General features: G+C 41.8%; 1 protein-coding gene across 3 annotated transcripts in view; it reads left to right on the top strand.

Moving 5' to 3' along the window:
* The window catches only part of dpp6a (dipeptidyl-peptidase 6a), a 62,343-nt gene that overhangs the window by 20,931 nt on the left and 26,803 nt on the right, over positions 1 to 14,609 (top strand). The window contains exon 1 of one of the 3 annotated variants that reach the window (XM_077736579.1): positions 7,767 to 8,117. The exons of the other annotated variants lie outside the window; for them this stretch is intronic. Within the exon in view, the coding sequence (XP_077592705.1) occupies positions 7,773 to 8,117 (345 nt within the window). The 5' untranslated portion in view covers positions 7,767 to 7,772. Of the gene's footprint in view, positions 1 to 7,766; positions 8,118 to 14,609 lie in introns of those variants that run through there. 3 annotated transcript variants of the gene reach the window in all.

Below are 14,609 nucleotides of genomic sequence, written 5' to 3'. Positions count from 1 at the left end.
GTCTTGAACGTTAAAGTTGGAATTGATGGAGATTGATTTAGGGAAGGGGGTAAGGGAAATTATGGCGTTTTGGAGCCATATGTGGCTCTTTTAATGGGTGTATATGGCTCTTTTTCTTCCTTAGACTCTTCTGTATGGATTCTTTCATTGATACTCATTGATTAGCAGCAGGGAAATCATGTTTTTAAAAGAATTCAGACTTTTTTTTACTTTTAGGGTCTTAAAGTGGTGGAATTGATAATAAATGCTCACATTTTTATGTATTTTCACTTTGAAATTCGGAGTATGACTCTCAAGGAATAATGTTTTGAAAGTAGGAATTGTTTATACGGCTCTTTTTGTTTAAAAAGATTCCCGAACACCTGATTTAGGGTGTCTGTCGTTGACTTTCGTTGGTCAGAACCAAAAAACCTCCCTTAAGACTTTATACATTTGTCTAGGACTAAGTTTGAGACGAAAGAATGTCTGTAAACGGTCAAAAAAGCCAAGTATTTCTTCAAAAAACACAGGAATTTGACCCATGTCATTTTATGTAGCGAACAGGCTGTAACTCTTAAAATCCCCAGAATCAAAGAGACAGACTTTTTTGTTCTCTGGCCGACTTGGCGGCCATTCCCAGAAAAGCCGATGACACGCTCCAACAAAAAGCGCCGCCACGCTCCCTCGACGAGTCCGACTAATGAGATTGGCAAAGTACACGATGTCGCCGTATCCGCGTCCATTCATTCTTTCCTCGTCAGACCGAAACTAACGAGCTCTATTCGCGCCGCCGAATACTTTCCGGATACGGCTCTTCGCTAAAGAGTCATTTGGAGGGCGAGGACGGGAATTGGGGAACGTGACTACCAGGGCCAAACCACACCAAGCTAGGCGGATCCTTAACGAGCGCCTTGAAAGATTGGCCGTCTTCTAAAAGGTTGCGGCGGCGGGTAAAGCGTGGATCGGACGCAACTCCCAGCCAGAAAGTCGATATCGGATCCCTCGGGGGGACCATATCTTTCAAAGGGTAAAGGGAAGAACGGATCCTGCATACCGATGCCGTCCAATCTAACGTGGCATCGAACGGCGAGGCTTTCCGGTGGGCGCCATCAATCTTTCCCCACGGCTTTTCGTTTCAATTCAGGGCGTCCACCCGCCTAGTTAAAGTCGACCCCACTCAATATCAGGTTGGGGCGCTAACATTGATACTTTAACCCACTTTTCCGAATTTTTCTTCTTTGGTGTCTGTTAGAGAAGGTACTACTTTCCTCAAAGGATCTTTGGTCTAGTTGTGTATTGTAACTTTTGCTCCGGCACCCCCTATAGGAGTCTAATACATTGACAGTGTATTTGCAATGCTTTGCATCCCAATAAGTACCAATATGCTGTAGTCAAAAATCCTTATCGTCCCTGTCAAAATGAATTGGCATTTCCCACTTCCACCCTTTTGTTTTCCCACTCTCCGCACTTTTTTACCACTTCCAATCTATTGTTTCCCCATCCCTCCTGGCAACATTCATCAACATGTTCCCACCCAAAAAGCCATATCTCCTCCCAGTCAAAATGAATTGACTTTTCCCACTTCCACCCTTTTGTTTTCCCACTTTCCCCTCACTTTTTTACCATTTCCAATCTATTGTTTCCCCATCCCTTCTAGCAATAGTTATCAACATATTCCCACCCAAAAATCCATATCTCCTCCCAGTCAAAATCAATTGACATTTCCCACTTCCACCCTTTTGTTTTCCCACTTTCTTCTCACTTTTTTACCACTTCCAACCTATTGTTTTCCTTTCGCCACCCTTTTGTTTTCCAGCATCCACTCCTATTTTAACCCTGCTTCCTACCACTTCCACCTTTATGTTTTCCCGCTTCCACCCAACCCCTTTCTCTTCATTTTTCGACCTTCCCCGATGAATTCGAAATTCTATGAGTTCCCAAGACGATTCACCTTGTCTTCTCGTTGTTTTTGATCCGTCTACCGTCTGCAATTCTTACAGAATGGCGAGGGCAATACATCTCATTCATTTTCAGTGACTCGGGGGTGATTGAGCCCGTATGCGCCAGCCAAGCCGCCGTACTCCCGAGTTTGTCTTTTTAAGCACTCGTCGCTCAGGTGGAGTTTGAAACAACGTTCCCATGGCTCGTATCATCCGGGAGACGCTCTCCCCCGCCGCGCCGAGCGCATTTGTTTGGAAAGCGTGTCGAGAGCAAAATTTGACTGGTCGAGCGTGTTCCGTGTCGGCGCAGATGCCCGCTGAGCTAAAGAAAAAACATCAGGCGCTTCACAACAAGATGCCACACTCAAAGAGCTTCTGATTGCCAACTCAAATCAAAGCGTTTTTTTCCCAATCGAACGGAAACGCTGATTGGACGCTAGAATTTCCTCGCTTTTGCGCGCTAGCTTCGTTTCCATAGAATCCTGCCGGATCTCCACAATCAATCTATCGCGTACGTTTCAGACGTTTCTGGGAATCGCTCCAAAACGTGTATTTTGACATTTTAGCTCTGGTTTTAATTGGGCTACATGCTATACTATTTAGGTTTACACTAACAATACACATACTGTCAAGTTTTTAGAAATTAGTCATATTTTGGTTCACCGTTTTCACTTAAAAAGCATTGTGTATTCGACCTGTAAAGGGATTTTCGTTGGTAATTATGAAAAAATGTTTTGGTTTATAGGTTTTTCCCATTTATTTAATCATTTAAAATTGTGTACATCGTATAACAACTTGTGTACAGGATTTTTTAAAGTACTTTTTTGTAAAACCAATCTAATTTTACCCATTTCGGCTCTAATCCAGATCGTCTCAGGCACTAACATTAGACAAAAACATAGCAAGTCCATAAGCAATGTAACCCAGACTCTCAGAATCTGGAATTAAATGCACAGACTGATTAGGTACCCCATCCGTCCACTTTGTAGTAAATTGGAGACTTTTAAGTGCGCCCTATGTAAGTAAATATGTCCCATGTTGCACTTTTTAAATGTTTTTGTAGTAAAATGGCTTAACTGGGGAAATTTGAATCATTAATAAGGGGAGCAATTGGCCCAGATTGTGATGTCTTGAGTAAATCAACCAAAACCCGCCAGCTTTTTTTATTTGTAACCGATTGCCAATGTCGTGGCAACATAAGAAAATACTTTTTATTCTGCCAGGTCACAAAAGGCCTTAGCAAACACTCCGCCATCCCAGGATTTTTTTTTAATGTGTGTGTGAGGGAGAGAGAGGCCTTTTATGCCGCCATCAAATATTTATGTTTTAATGGCGGCGATAACGAGCGCGGCCGTTTTTGTCGCATCGTTAATGGCGCGTTTGTCTCCGGGCCTCGCCCGTCCGTTTCAGACAGAAAGAATACTTTTGTTTTAGGAACGCCCCAAAAACAATTGGATCGGGGATTTCCAATATTTGCCTGTCATTTTGTGCCAATTTAAAATAACAAAATGGCATTTTTTTTGGGGGTAGTAGTATGAAAAATCATATTGTCAAATATTGTTGATTTTTTTAGTATTGTGATGTAGTTTGATGGGTTTTAATGGTCATTTTTGTCATATTTTTGTTGAAGGTAAAGGTACTCGGACGTTTGGTAGCCGGATGTTTGGTAGCCCGGTCATTTGGTCGCGCGGACGTTTGGTCGCCCGGACGTTTGGTCGCCCGGATGTTTGGTCGCCCGGACGTTTGGTCGCCCGGACGTTTGGTCGCCCGGACGTTTGGTCGCCCGGACGTTTGGTCGCCCGGACGTTTGGTCGCCCGGACGTTTGGTCCCCCGGACGTTTGGTCGCCCGGACGTTTGGTCGCCCGGACGTTTGGTCGCCCGGACGTTTGGTCACCCGGTCTTTTTTATGGTCCATTTTTTTTACTTCGTTTCAAATTTGCCATTTCAAATAATTATTGGTTGTCAGTTGATTTTGAGTATGACACTTTTGGTGTGTTTTTGCGCACACCTGTCCGAGTTGAATGTTATTTTTGGCATCCCAAGTTGCAATTTATGCCCATTACCGCCACGTTGCCGGCCAAATTCGCGCTTTCTATTTCCCGCTTCCATCCGTGCCAAACCGCCGCAATCTTGGCAGCTGAGGAGACTCATTACGGACCGCCGGTCTTCCCGTCGCCGTCCAAGAACTAAAAGCTCTCCGTCCACTTGTTGCTTGGCAGATTTTAAAAGCAAAAGCCAAAACAAAAGTGTAGGGAGTTAGTCCTCGTTTTTTAATTTGGCCGTGGTGAACAAAGAGAAGGCAAGGGTTAAAAAAATGCAGCAGTCTGTCATCGTCCTCGCCGCCGCGTTGGTTGGTAGGTAGCGTCTGTGATCGTTCACCCGTGCGCTCTTCCTTCCCCGCCCGCTTTGACAGTCTGACTGCGCTCGCCGCGTTGACATTTCCACGGCGGCTTTCTCCCAGCGGGGGTGGAGTCTAACAAAACTCTTGAGTTCTGTTCTTCTCGAAGAACTTTTCTCCTTCAGTACTATTTAATGAATTGAAAACAGTAGATATTTAGATATTAAACTCTGATGGATATCATTTTGAGAGCTGGTTTTAACAGTACTTGGATATTAAACAGTACTTAGATATAAAACAGTACTTAGATATTAAACAGTACTTGGATATTAAACAGTACTTAGATATTAAATTTTACTTAGATATTAAACAGTACTTGGATATTAAACAGTACTTAGATATTTAACAGTACTTGGATATTAAACAGTACTTAGATATTAAACAGTACTTAGAAATTAATCAGTACTTAGATATGAAACAGTACTTAGATATTAAACTCTCTCTTAGATATTAAACAGTACTTAGATATTAAACAGTACTTGGATATTAAACAGGACTTAGATATTAAACAGTACTTAGATATTAAACAGTACTTAGATATGAAACAGTACTCAGATATTAAACTCTCTCATGAATACAATTTTGATGGCTGGTTTCAACAGTAAACTTTCTGTCACATTTTGACCTGCGACCAATTGTCCAGTCATGCTTATTGAATGTCCGAAAAAATGCCCACAGGAGCCATTTTGAACCAAAATGGCTGTCTTCCTCGTTATTTCCATGCCCACCAAATCCCAAGTTGATTTCTGAAACCATCTTCTTTTCCAAACAATTTGTAACGCTTATTCAATAGTCTTAAATAATATCCACTAGAGCCAATTGGAACCAAAATGGCCGTCCAGTCGCCACCTCGCATCCATTCAGACTCTTAAGTTCTCGTGCCCATCAAATTTCCATCTTATTCTCAAATCCCGGGGCTGAATTCTTCCGTCCAAATGTCTAAACGCTCACTCGGGCCCCGCTTTCCCATGATGCACTTCTCCTCCTTCGCCTCCGCAAGTCAATTAAACTCCAACGGCTGCCCGGGCTCATTTGGAGGTCACGTCCTCCCTCCGGCGACTCCGCCATCCGCCTTTGCACTCCGGCGGACTCGCCAGCTCGCAGACAAAAGCGTCTCCTCGTTATGTTCAATTACGCCCGCCGCTACCGCCGCCGTTGTCTCGCAATTACCCGACCAGCCCGTCGGCGGCCCCATCGCTGCGAACATGGCGGCAAATGTACTCCGAGCCGAGTTGGCCATTCGCCGCCGCGTGTGGTCGAAGCGGCGGATTGTAATCGTATGCGTTTTATGGATTCATTCATTTTGATGCGTTTGTGTGCGCTAGCCGCGGGGGTGATTGATCATTTTCTGATTTCCGTGGCATGAGGAAATGCGGGATAACTAGCGTCTCATTCATCAAGATGTTTAGCACTTTGTGATTTTTATGATGCTGCTGTCAATCATGTTGATGATTAACTTATGGCGAGTTGTCCAATCTGTTTGACGTGGGAGGGTTGTAGGATAATATACATATTTTTATTGGTGCTTGGACATTTGGTCACCAGTCTATTTGGTCGCCGGTGAAATGGTGAGTGTTTACTGTTGAAATCAGGTGGTGAAGTGGTTAGAATATTTGCCTCGCATTGCTGAGTCCGAGGGTTCAATACCCGATTTTTATTTTGATCCATTTTTTTTGTATTTTTAAAATTTTAAAATGATTATTTATATGTATATACTTATACTTTATGCTTATTTTGTTGCTAATAGTATTGAATAATCACATCTTAATGGCGTCCAATCCAGTTTGACTGATTTTTAATTGACAATTGACAGAGGCTGGGAAAAAAATGTCAAACTTGCGAGCTTCCTTTGTGGACACCCTCAAGATAGTGAGAAAAAAGCAATCCTCATTTGGATCAGCATCCAATAAATCGCTTGGGATGCCGCCATTACTGTTCATGTATTATTCACTTGGAATTTAAAGGGAAAACAGCCTTATCTTGCCATGTTAACAAAAATGGGAATCTCACTCCTAACATCAGCACTTTTTTATCTAGTAGCGCACCAAAATGTAAAATAATAACAACCAAAACAAATGTAATCAATAAAATACAAAATTTTACATTTATTGAACAATCCAAGTGCATAATTAGCTTTTAAATGTAGCTCATTTGATAGAAATTGGAGTCCCTTTTGTAGCAAAATGCCAGACCCCGCCCCCCATAGACCACACCCCTTTTCCAAAAATAAGGAGGCATGAAGCCAGGCCTTCCGTCAAGAATGGTTAGCGCTGCTGAATCGTCATCTCCCCGGGGAAGATTATTTGCCGCATCGATTGGGCTTCTCAAAGTCGCACGGACCACTGTTCCATCGATAATTTACCGCTGGGGGGGGGTTTGTCTCTTTTGCTCCTCGTCTAAAAATCGGGTGGTCACGCAACAAAAGCTCAGAGCCGAAATTGGGACCCCCCGCCTTTGAAAGGGTCCGCTAAACTTACGTAAAGAAGTCTAAGAAGTAAAAAAATAGACTGTATAAATCCATTCCACGGCAAAAAAGTAACATACGATTTTTTTCAATTATTATTTACGTATTTTCCGGAGTATAAGTCACATTTTTTCTCTCTCTTTCTCTGACCAGTATCAATCTTTTTGTAGTATATAGATATGTGGAAAACTTTTATGCAAAAACAGCCTATTATTATCCAATCAAAACGTCTGAAATTATGGTATGTTTGTTGCTGAAGGAGTAGTAATTTATACATTATTAAATGGAGGAATTGAAAATAAATGTCAGAATTTGTTTATATTGTACAAATTAAATGAGGGTAATACTTCAACTTAACCATAATTAAAAAAATAGACTGTATAAATCCATTCCACGGCAAAATAGTAACATAAGATTTTTTTCTATTCGTTATTTACGTATTTTCTGGAGTATAAGTCGCATTTTTTCTCTCTCTCTCTCTGACCAGTAGCAATCTTTTTGTAGTATATAGTTATGTAGAAAACTTTTATGCAAAACAGCCTATTATTATCCAATCAAAACGTCTGAAATTATGGTATGTTTGTTGCTGAATGAGTAGTAATTTATACCTTATTAAATGGAGGAATTTAAAATAAATGGCAGAATTTATGTTTATATTGTACAAATTAAATGAGGGTAATACTTCAACTTAACCATAATTAAAATAAAAACACTATAAAAAGTAACAATAACAAATGCATTCAAGATTAGGGACAACTAGCCTCAAAGGTGAACCCTTTCAAAATAAAATATATATACCAAACTTGACTCCCAATTAAAAGCATCTGCCTAGTGCCTGGAAACGACCCTTTTGCCCCTCGCCATCGTCGCCTTGGCCGTCTCCCGGTGGTCCTCTTTTATTCTCCCGTTAGCCTATTAGCGATTGTAATTAGCTGGCCTGGACGGTGCCTGATTAATATTCAATGAGCCCCCATTCCTCATGAATTCAACATGGAGGTCCCGCCGCCTCATTTGCACACGCGTCGTCTTGAATTGATGCGTTGGCGCGTCAGCCCCTCGCTCGCTCGCCCTCTCCCTCTCTCTCTCTCTCTCTCCTCCTCTTCCTCATCTTCATCTCAGTCCCGAGCAGCGCGTCCTTTGCTCACCTTCCTCGTCGGAGGAGCTCCCTCTTCTTCCTCGTCAGCCGGCGCCCACCGGTTGCCGCCGGCTCGGCTCGTCTCGGCTTCGTCCCACCGGGTGGGCTCTTTCTCCCTCCCCCCACCCCCGGGGGCCTGGTCCGGCATGACCACCGCCAAGGACGGCGACGGGCCCAAAGCGGCTCCGCAGCAGGAGGAGGTAGCGAGACCGAAAAAAAAACGTCCGCCGCAGTCCAATCAACTTTGCGCCTCAACGGGCGCCGACGCGCTCGGACTTTTTGCGGACGGAGGTCGGGCGAGAAAATAAATACGGAATGTTAAACGACGCGGGTAGTCGGGGGCGTGTTTTTTGATGGGGCGACATTGACATCTTTTTTGTCAAATGGATTTAAACCGGTTTCGGTCAACTTGTAGTCTAAAAAATATATATATATTCCAATGTTACGGTTCATATTGGTTGCCAAACTGATTTAAACCGGTTTTGGTCAACTTGTAGTCTAAAAACAAAAATGATTCCAATGTTACTGTCCGTATTTTGCATTGGTTGACAAACAGATTTAAACCGGTTTCGGTCAACTTGTAGTCTAAAAACAAAAATGATTCCAATGTTACAGTTCGTATTGCTTGCCAAATGGATTTAAACCGGTTTTGGTCAACTTGTAGTCTAAAAACAAAAATGATTCCAATGTTACTGTCCGTATTTTGCATTGGTTGACAAACAGATTTAAACCGGTTTCGGTCAACTTGTAGTCTAAAAACGAAATTATTCCAATGTTCCAGTTCATATTGGTTGCCAAACGGATTTAAACCAGTTTCGGTCAACTTGTAGTCTTAAAAAATGATTCCAATGTTACTGTTCGTATTGGTTGTCAAATGGATTTAAACCAGTTTTGGTCAACTTGTTGTCTAAAAAAAAAAAATTCCAATGTTATTGTCCCTATTGGTTGCCAAATGGATTTAAACCGGTTTCGGTCAACTTGTAGTCTAAAAACAAAATTATTCCAATGTAACAGTTTGTATTGGTTGCCAAACGGATTTAAACTGGTTTCTCTCAATTTGTAGTCTAAAAAAATGATTCCAATGTTCCAGTTCATATTGGTTGCCAAACGGATTGAAACCGGTTTCAGTCAATTTGTCGTCTAAAAATGTTTTTTTCCAATATTACTGTCTGTATTGGTTGCCAAACAGATTCAAACCAGTTTAGATCAACTTGTAGTCCATCGTCGTGATTGGTGAACAAAAATAGTTTTTGACTTTGTTTTCTTAATAATATATATTTTAGGCCCCGCGCCCTTTTTTATACCTGCATTTTAGGCGGACTCAATTAGAATCCACACAAGATCTTGATCTATCCTCCCAAAAAATTCCGTTTTTCAATCCTTAATACCGAGTTTCCCTTTGGACCCGATGGTGACATTTGCCTACTTCAAAAGGAAGAAGACAAAGAGATCAAGAGAACACTTTAAAGCCTTTGCTCGCCCCAAAGTCTCCTAAGGCGGGCGAGCGCTAAAAGGCAGATTGGTCGAGGCGTCCGATCCCCCCTCGTTAAAGGCGCGCCGCTGCGATCCCACTTTAAAGCCGCGCTGAGCCTGGAGAAGTGGCAAGACGACTCTTCTCCGTCTCCTTTTGAAATGGCTCAAAAGTCTACGCTTAAAAAAATGGCGAGGGGAAAATAAAAGAACCGCTTTAGAAAATGTTTTTACGGCTTATCGTCAAGGTCCAATTGGCTTGGATTGGGAGGGATGGCATCCAGACACTTGTAATATATAGAATATTTTCTAATATTTTTCTAAACATTATTGCTATTAAAAATGGTTAGACTGCTTAACATTTAGATTTTTGTAAACAAACTTTAGCTTAATTAGCATACTCTTGGTCAGGTGATTTTATATATATTTAAATATAAAACTGCTGATTGGTCGTCACTATTTATATCAGAATTTAGTTAACTTATCCACTTGGTTCATTTTGCTAATGTTAAATAGACCTGTTTTTATCATTGCCTACTTTAACATGAAGTCTCCATTTCCATATCTTGATTAAGTCAAATAAATAATAATTCATGTCCCTTTCCCGGTTTGTCTCGTTAAGGTAGCGACCATTCACGTGAAGTCACGTATCTCCTCCAACGAGCCTTGGAAAAAAGCTAATAACGAGTAGGCCGCATTCCAATTAGGGCCACTGCTTCTTGTAATCGAAACACAGCGGGTGCTTTAATTGGGCCCGCCTTGAAGCCGACGCCCCCTCGGACCGAGCCGGCAGGCCGGCCGGCGGCTGTTAATCGCACAATGTCGTTAAAGGATTGTCGTGGGTATCCGCCCTCCCCCCATCGCTAGGAATCACGTCGAGCCGCCTCGACGCTCCCGCTGACTCCATCGCCCGAAAGCCCGGCCGTTATTGTGCCGCGCCTTTTTTTTATCACGGCGGGGGGAATAACAATGGCGTTCCCGAAGGAAGGTTTTTTTTTTTTAAAGTAACAGCAGGGGTGGGAAAATGGGCAAACGGAATTCGACTTTGCGTCTAAAAGTGCCACTCGTCGAGCCGGGGCCGCGTTGCCATGGAGATGTCACAGATGAAATCTAAAAATTGCCTTGTTTTTAAATAGAACCTGCAATTCAGGATTATTTACATTCAGAGGATAAGTGGAACCTTCAAGTACAGTTAACTCATTTAGTCCAGTCTTAGTCTGGAGGAGTAGTAGTCGTAGTAGTAGTAACAGGAGTAGTAGTTGTAGTAGTTGTTGTCGTCGCCCGTCCGTCGTGGTCGTTGTTGTCGTCGTTGTCGTCGTCGTGATCGTCGTGAACGTTGTCATGATTGTTGTCGTCGTGGTTGTTGTCGTCGTGGTCGTTGTCGTCGTGGTCGTTGTTGTCGTTGTAGTCGTTGTCGTCGTCGTCATGGTCATTTTGTCGTCATTTTCGTCGTGGTCGTTGTCGTGATCGTTGTGGTCGGCGTCGACGGGTAGAAGTTGTAGTCGTAGTAGTAGTAGTAACTGTAGTTGTAGTAGTAGTAGTAGTAACTGTAGTTGTAGTAGTAGTAGTAGTAACTGTAGTTGTAGTAGTAGTAGTAGTAACTGTAGTTGTAGTAGTAGTAGTAGTAGTAGTAACTGTAGTTGTAGTAGTAGTAGTAGTAGTAACTGTAGTTGTAGTAGTAGTAGTAGTAGTAACTGTAGTTGTAGTAGTAGTAGTAGTAGTAACTGTAGTTGTAGTAGTAGTAGTAGTAGTAACTGTAGTTGTAGTAGTAGTAGTAGTACTTAAGAAAATTGTATAGTGTATTTATTCCCCATTGTAAATGCAGGTGGCCACCCAAATCAATCAGGATGTTTTTGTCCAAATTTTGGCGCAATTCTATATTCTGGAAAAATAAATTGGCACTTTAATTCTTGTATTTTCCTCCTAATGTGTAAATGTAATCAATTGGATAATACTTACTAATACAAGTGACTACTAGTCTGTGGGTAGTACAGATTAGCTATTACAAATTCCAATGGCAGCTATTTTTATTCTTACCACTGGATTTTAGTTGGGTGTATTTTTGCCCCCAATCGGTGTATTTGATAAAATTCTGTATACATGTTTTTTTTTGTTATAAATCTTAGAAAAACAACCCCCCCCCCCCCCCCCCAGTAAAGCTCACTACATCAACCAGCCGCCATAACAAGTGGTTTGTTTTTCTCTTTGAGGCCACCAAGACATTTTCAAAAGCCTTTTACGCCACAAAGCCAGTTAATAGTTGTTGTTGTTTTTTTTGCGGCGTGCCGCCATCTCGGCCAAAGTGATTTTTTTAACCACCCCACCCTTCCCCCACACGCCAGGTGAAAGGAAAACGGGCCAATCGGACGAGTCGTCCCACCTATCACAACACCGCCACTCTTTTACTGCCCCGAGAAGTCTTATTGGCCGATAATGGGGTGCCGTAGCCGGCGGGTGCCCAAATAAAACTGCTAATAGAGCAATTATTCTCCGACAAAAGGTCACCTCGGGCGTGACGACCGGTCCGGAAATCAATAACGGGCCCAATTACGGCGTCCGGGCCCCAGTTTGGGCGCCGCCTTCCTTTGCGAGCGACAGCTGCCAGACGTCCGTTGGCCGCCTGATTGCCTCCGCTATTCTCCAGCTGAGCTTTTATTTCACGACTTCTCGCTCGGACGGCGTTGAAAAATGCATGAGGTCTGGCCGAGACCTTTTCAAAATGTTTCCTTGGCCCCGACTTGGGCAAAAAAAAGGGAACGAATCAATCTGGCAGGGTCAATTTTGGACCAAAATGCAGCCGTTTTAGCCCAGAAAATGAGACATGTTCATAAATATATCGCAGCAATTGTGAAAGTTTGCATGACTCTCTGTTATATCGCCCCCTAGTGGTTGGATTTGCATCTTTTGCTGACTTTAATGCCAAATAAGTGTCCAGAATTATTGCCTATCGCAATTAGCTTAGCTAAATATCCCAATAGAAAATGTTGTCTATCATGATGCTAATTTTTCTTCATATCCTCTATTATATCGCCCCCTACTGGTCAGATTTGAATATTTTGCTAATGTTGTTGCCAAATAAGTGTGCAAAATTATTGTCTATCGGGATTAGCTTAGCCGTGGCTAAATATCCCAATAGAAAATGTTGCCTATCGTAATGCTAATTTTTCCTCATACCTCATATTCTCTATTATATCGCCCCCTACTGATCAGATTTGAATCTTTTGCTGACCTTAATGCCAAATAAGTGTCCAGAATTATTGTGTAGCGCAACTAGCTTAGCCGTGGCTAAGTATCCCAGTCGAAAATATTGTCTATTGTGATGCTAATTTTGCCTCATATCGCACAACTGCAAAAATGTCCAAAAAAAATCGGAAATAACTTTTTTATCGGATTTTCCGCATCAATCACTGCCCAAAAAATGGCACTTTTATCCACCAATCGTGTCTGTCCAATCAGCTTTCGCCTCAAGAGTTGCATGTTGATATTTTCTCCCCCAAAAATAAACAGCGAGCCGGAATACATTAGCTTGAGCAAACATCGTCTTTTTTATTCCTCCAAAAACCCCCGCTTGCGTCGCCGCGTCTTATATCCAGAGAGCGTCCGCTCCTCCGCACATGTATTCCGTGATGGCAATTTATTTGAGCCGCCTCGCCGAATGGACGCCAAGCGCGATAAGAAGAAACCAAAAGTTATTTTTCAATTCTTCACGCTAGCGACGCTAAGACGAACAAACGGAAGGGAGGGAGGCAATACCCAAAACAATCTCCCAACCTAATTTGTTTTTGTTTTTGATTGGTCTCTTTGACAAATGTCCAATCAGAGGCCTCCGACTTCCACTCAAAGTAAACCATGTTTCATGCTAAAGTTCAAATGCTTTATTATTGATCATTTTAGAGAATATTTGTTCTTCCCGCATACGAAAAACAAAGGTCAACCGACAATGATCGGGATGACGCGGATTCCAGCTCGATTCCCGACGGGTTCCTTTTGAATTACGGCGAGGGGCCACAGCGGCGGACGTCCGCCTTCTTGGCGGCGTCTTCATTAAGCGGCAGCGCGTTGTGGTTATTTCCCGCTTGGCTCCCTTCTTGATCTTTTTTAAAAAACTAATTAGGAACTTAATCATCCTCCACCACCGTCTTTTTGACCCGGCGCCAAGTTAGCTCGCCGTGGGAAATTTGGAGCGACGCGGCTCCTTCGGATGTCCCGATACGATCCCGCTAGATTGGACGTCAATCCCAAGTCCACCAATGAAAACATCCCCAACAGACTACTGTATAAAATAGTGGGAACACAGAGAGGGTCAGAAACAGGCTGAATAAGATGGTCTGGAGGGACAGCTCTGTTCTGGGCTGTCCTTTAGGACTCTGTGGAGGAAGTGGGAGAACAGAGGATGCTGACCAGGATAATGTCCATCATGGACAGCACATACCAACCCTTGCATTAGTCTGTGGAGTCCCTCCAAAGTTCTTTCAGCAATAGACTGCTGCACCTTCATTGCAGGAAGAAGCGCTTCTGCAGATGTATTTATATATGTATATATGTATATGTATATATGTATATGTATATATGTATATGTATATATGTAAATGTATATATGTATATGTATATATGCATATATGTATATGTATATATGTATATGTATATATGTATATATGTATATATGTATATGTATATATGTATATGTATATATGTATATGTATATATGTATATGTATATATGTATATATGTATATATGTATATATGTATATATGTATATATGTATATATGTATATATGTATATGTATATGTATATATGTATATGTATATGAGTATATGTATATATGTATATGTATATATGTATATGTATATATGTATATGTATATGTGTATGTGTGTATGTGTATATGTATATGTATATGTCTATGTTGCTGAAATGTATATACATATATACATATTTCAGCAAAATGCTTATTTATTCATATATTTTTTCATGTATTTATTTATTAACTTACTTATTACCTATCTATTTACGTCTAAAATATATTTTTCTGTGTCTGTATTCTCACCCTCTTGCTACTGTGACAACCAAATTTCCCAAATACCAGATGAAATAAAGTTATCCCATCCAGCTTCTCTCTTGCAAAAATACTTTCCGCTTTTTTGCCAGGCAAACTTTCACCCTTCCATAGTTTTTCCCAAGGTTGTTTTTTAACCAAGGACGGCCCTCCTCATCCAAAGCGC

This window comes from Stigmatopora nigra, chromosome 16 (assembly GCF_051989575.1).
Source record: "Stigmatopora nigra isolate UIUO_SnigA chromosome 16, RoL_Snig_1.1, whole genome shotgun sequence".
NCBI lineage: Eukaryota > Metazoa > Chordata > Actinopteri > Syngnathiformes > Syngnathidae > Stigmatopora > Stigmatopora nigra.
Note: the sequence above shows the minus strand (reverse complement) of the source record. Positions and strands in the feature narration are given on the sequence as shown.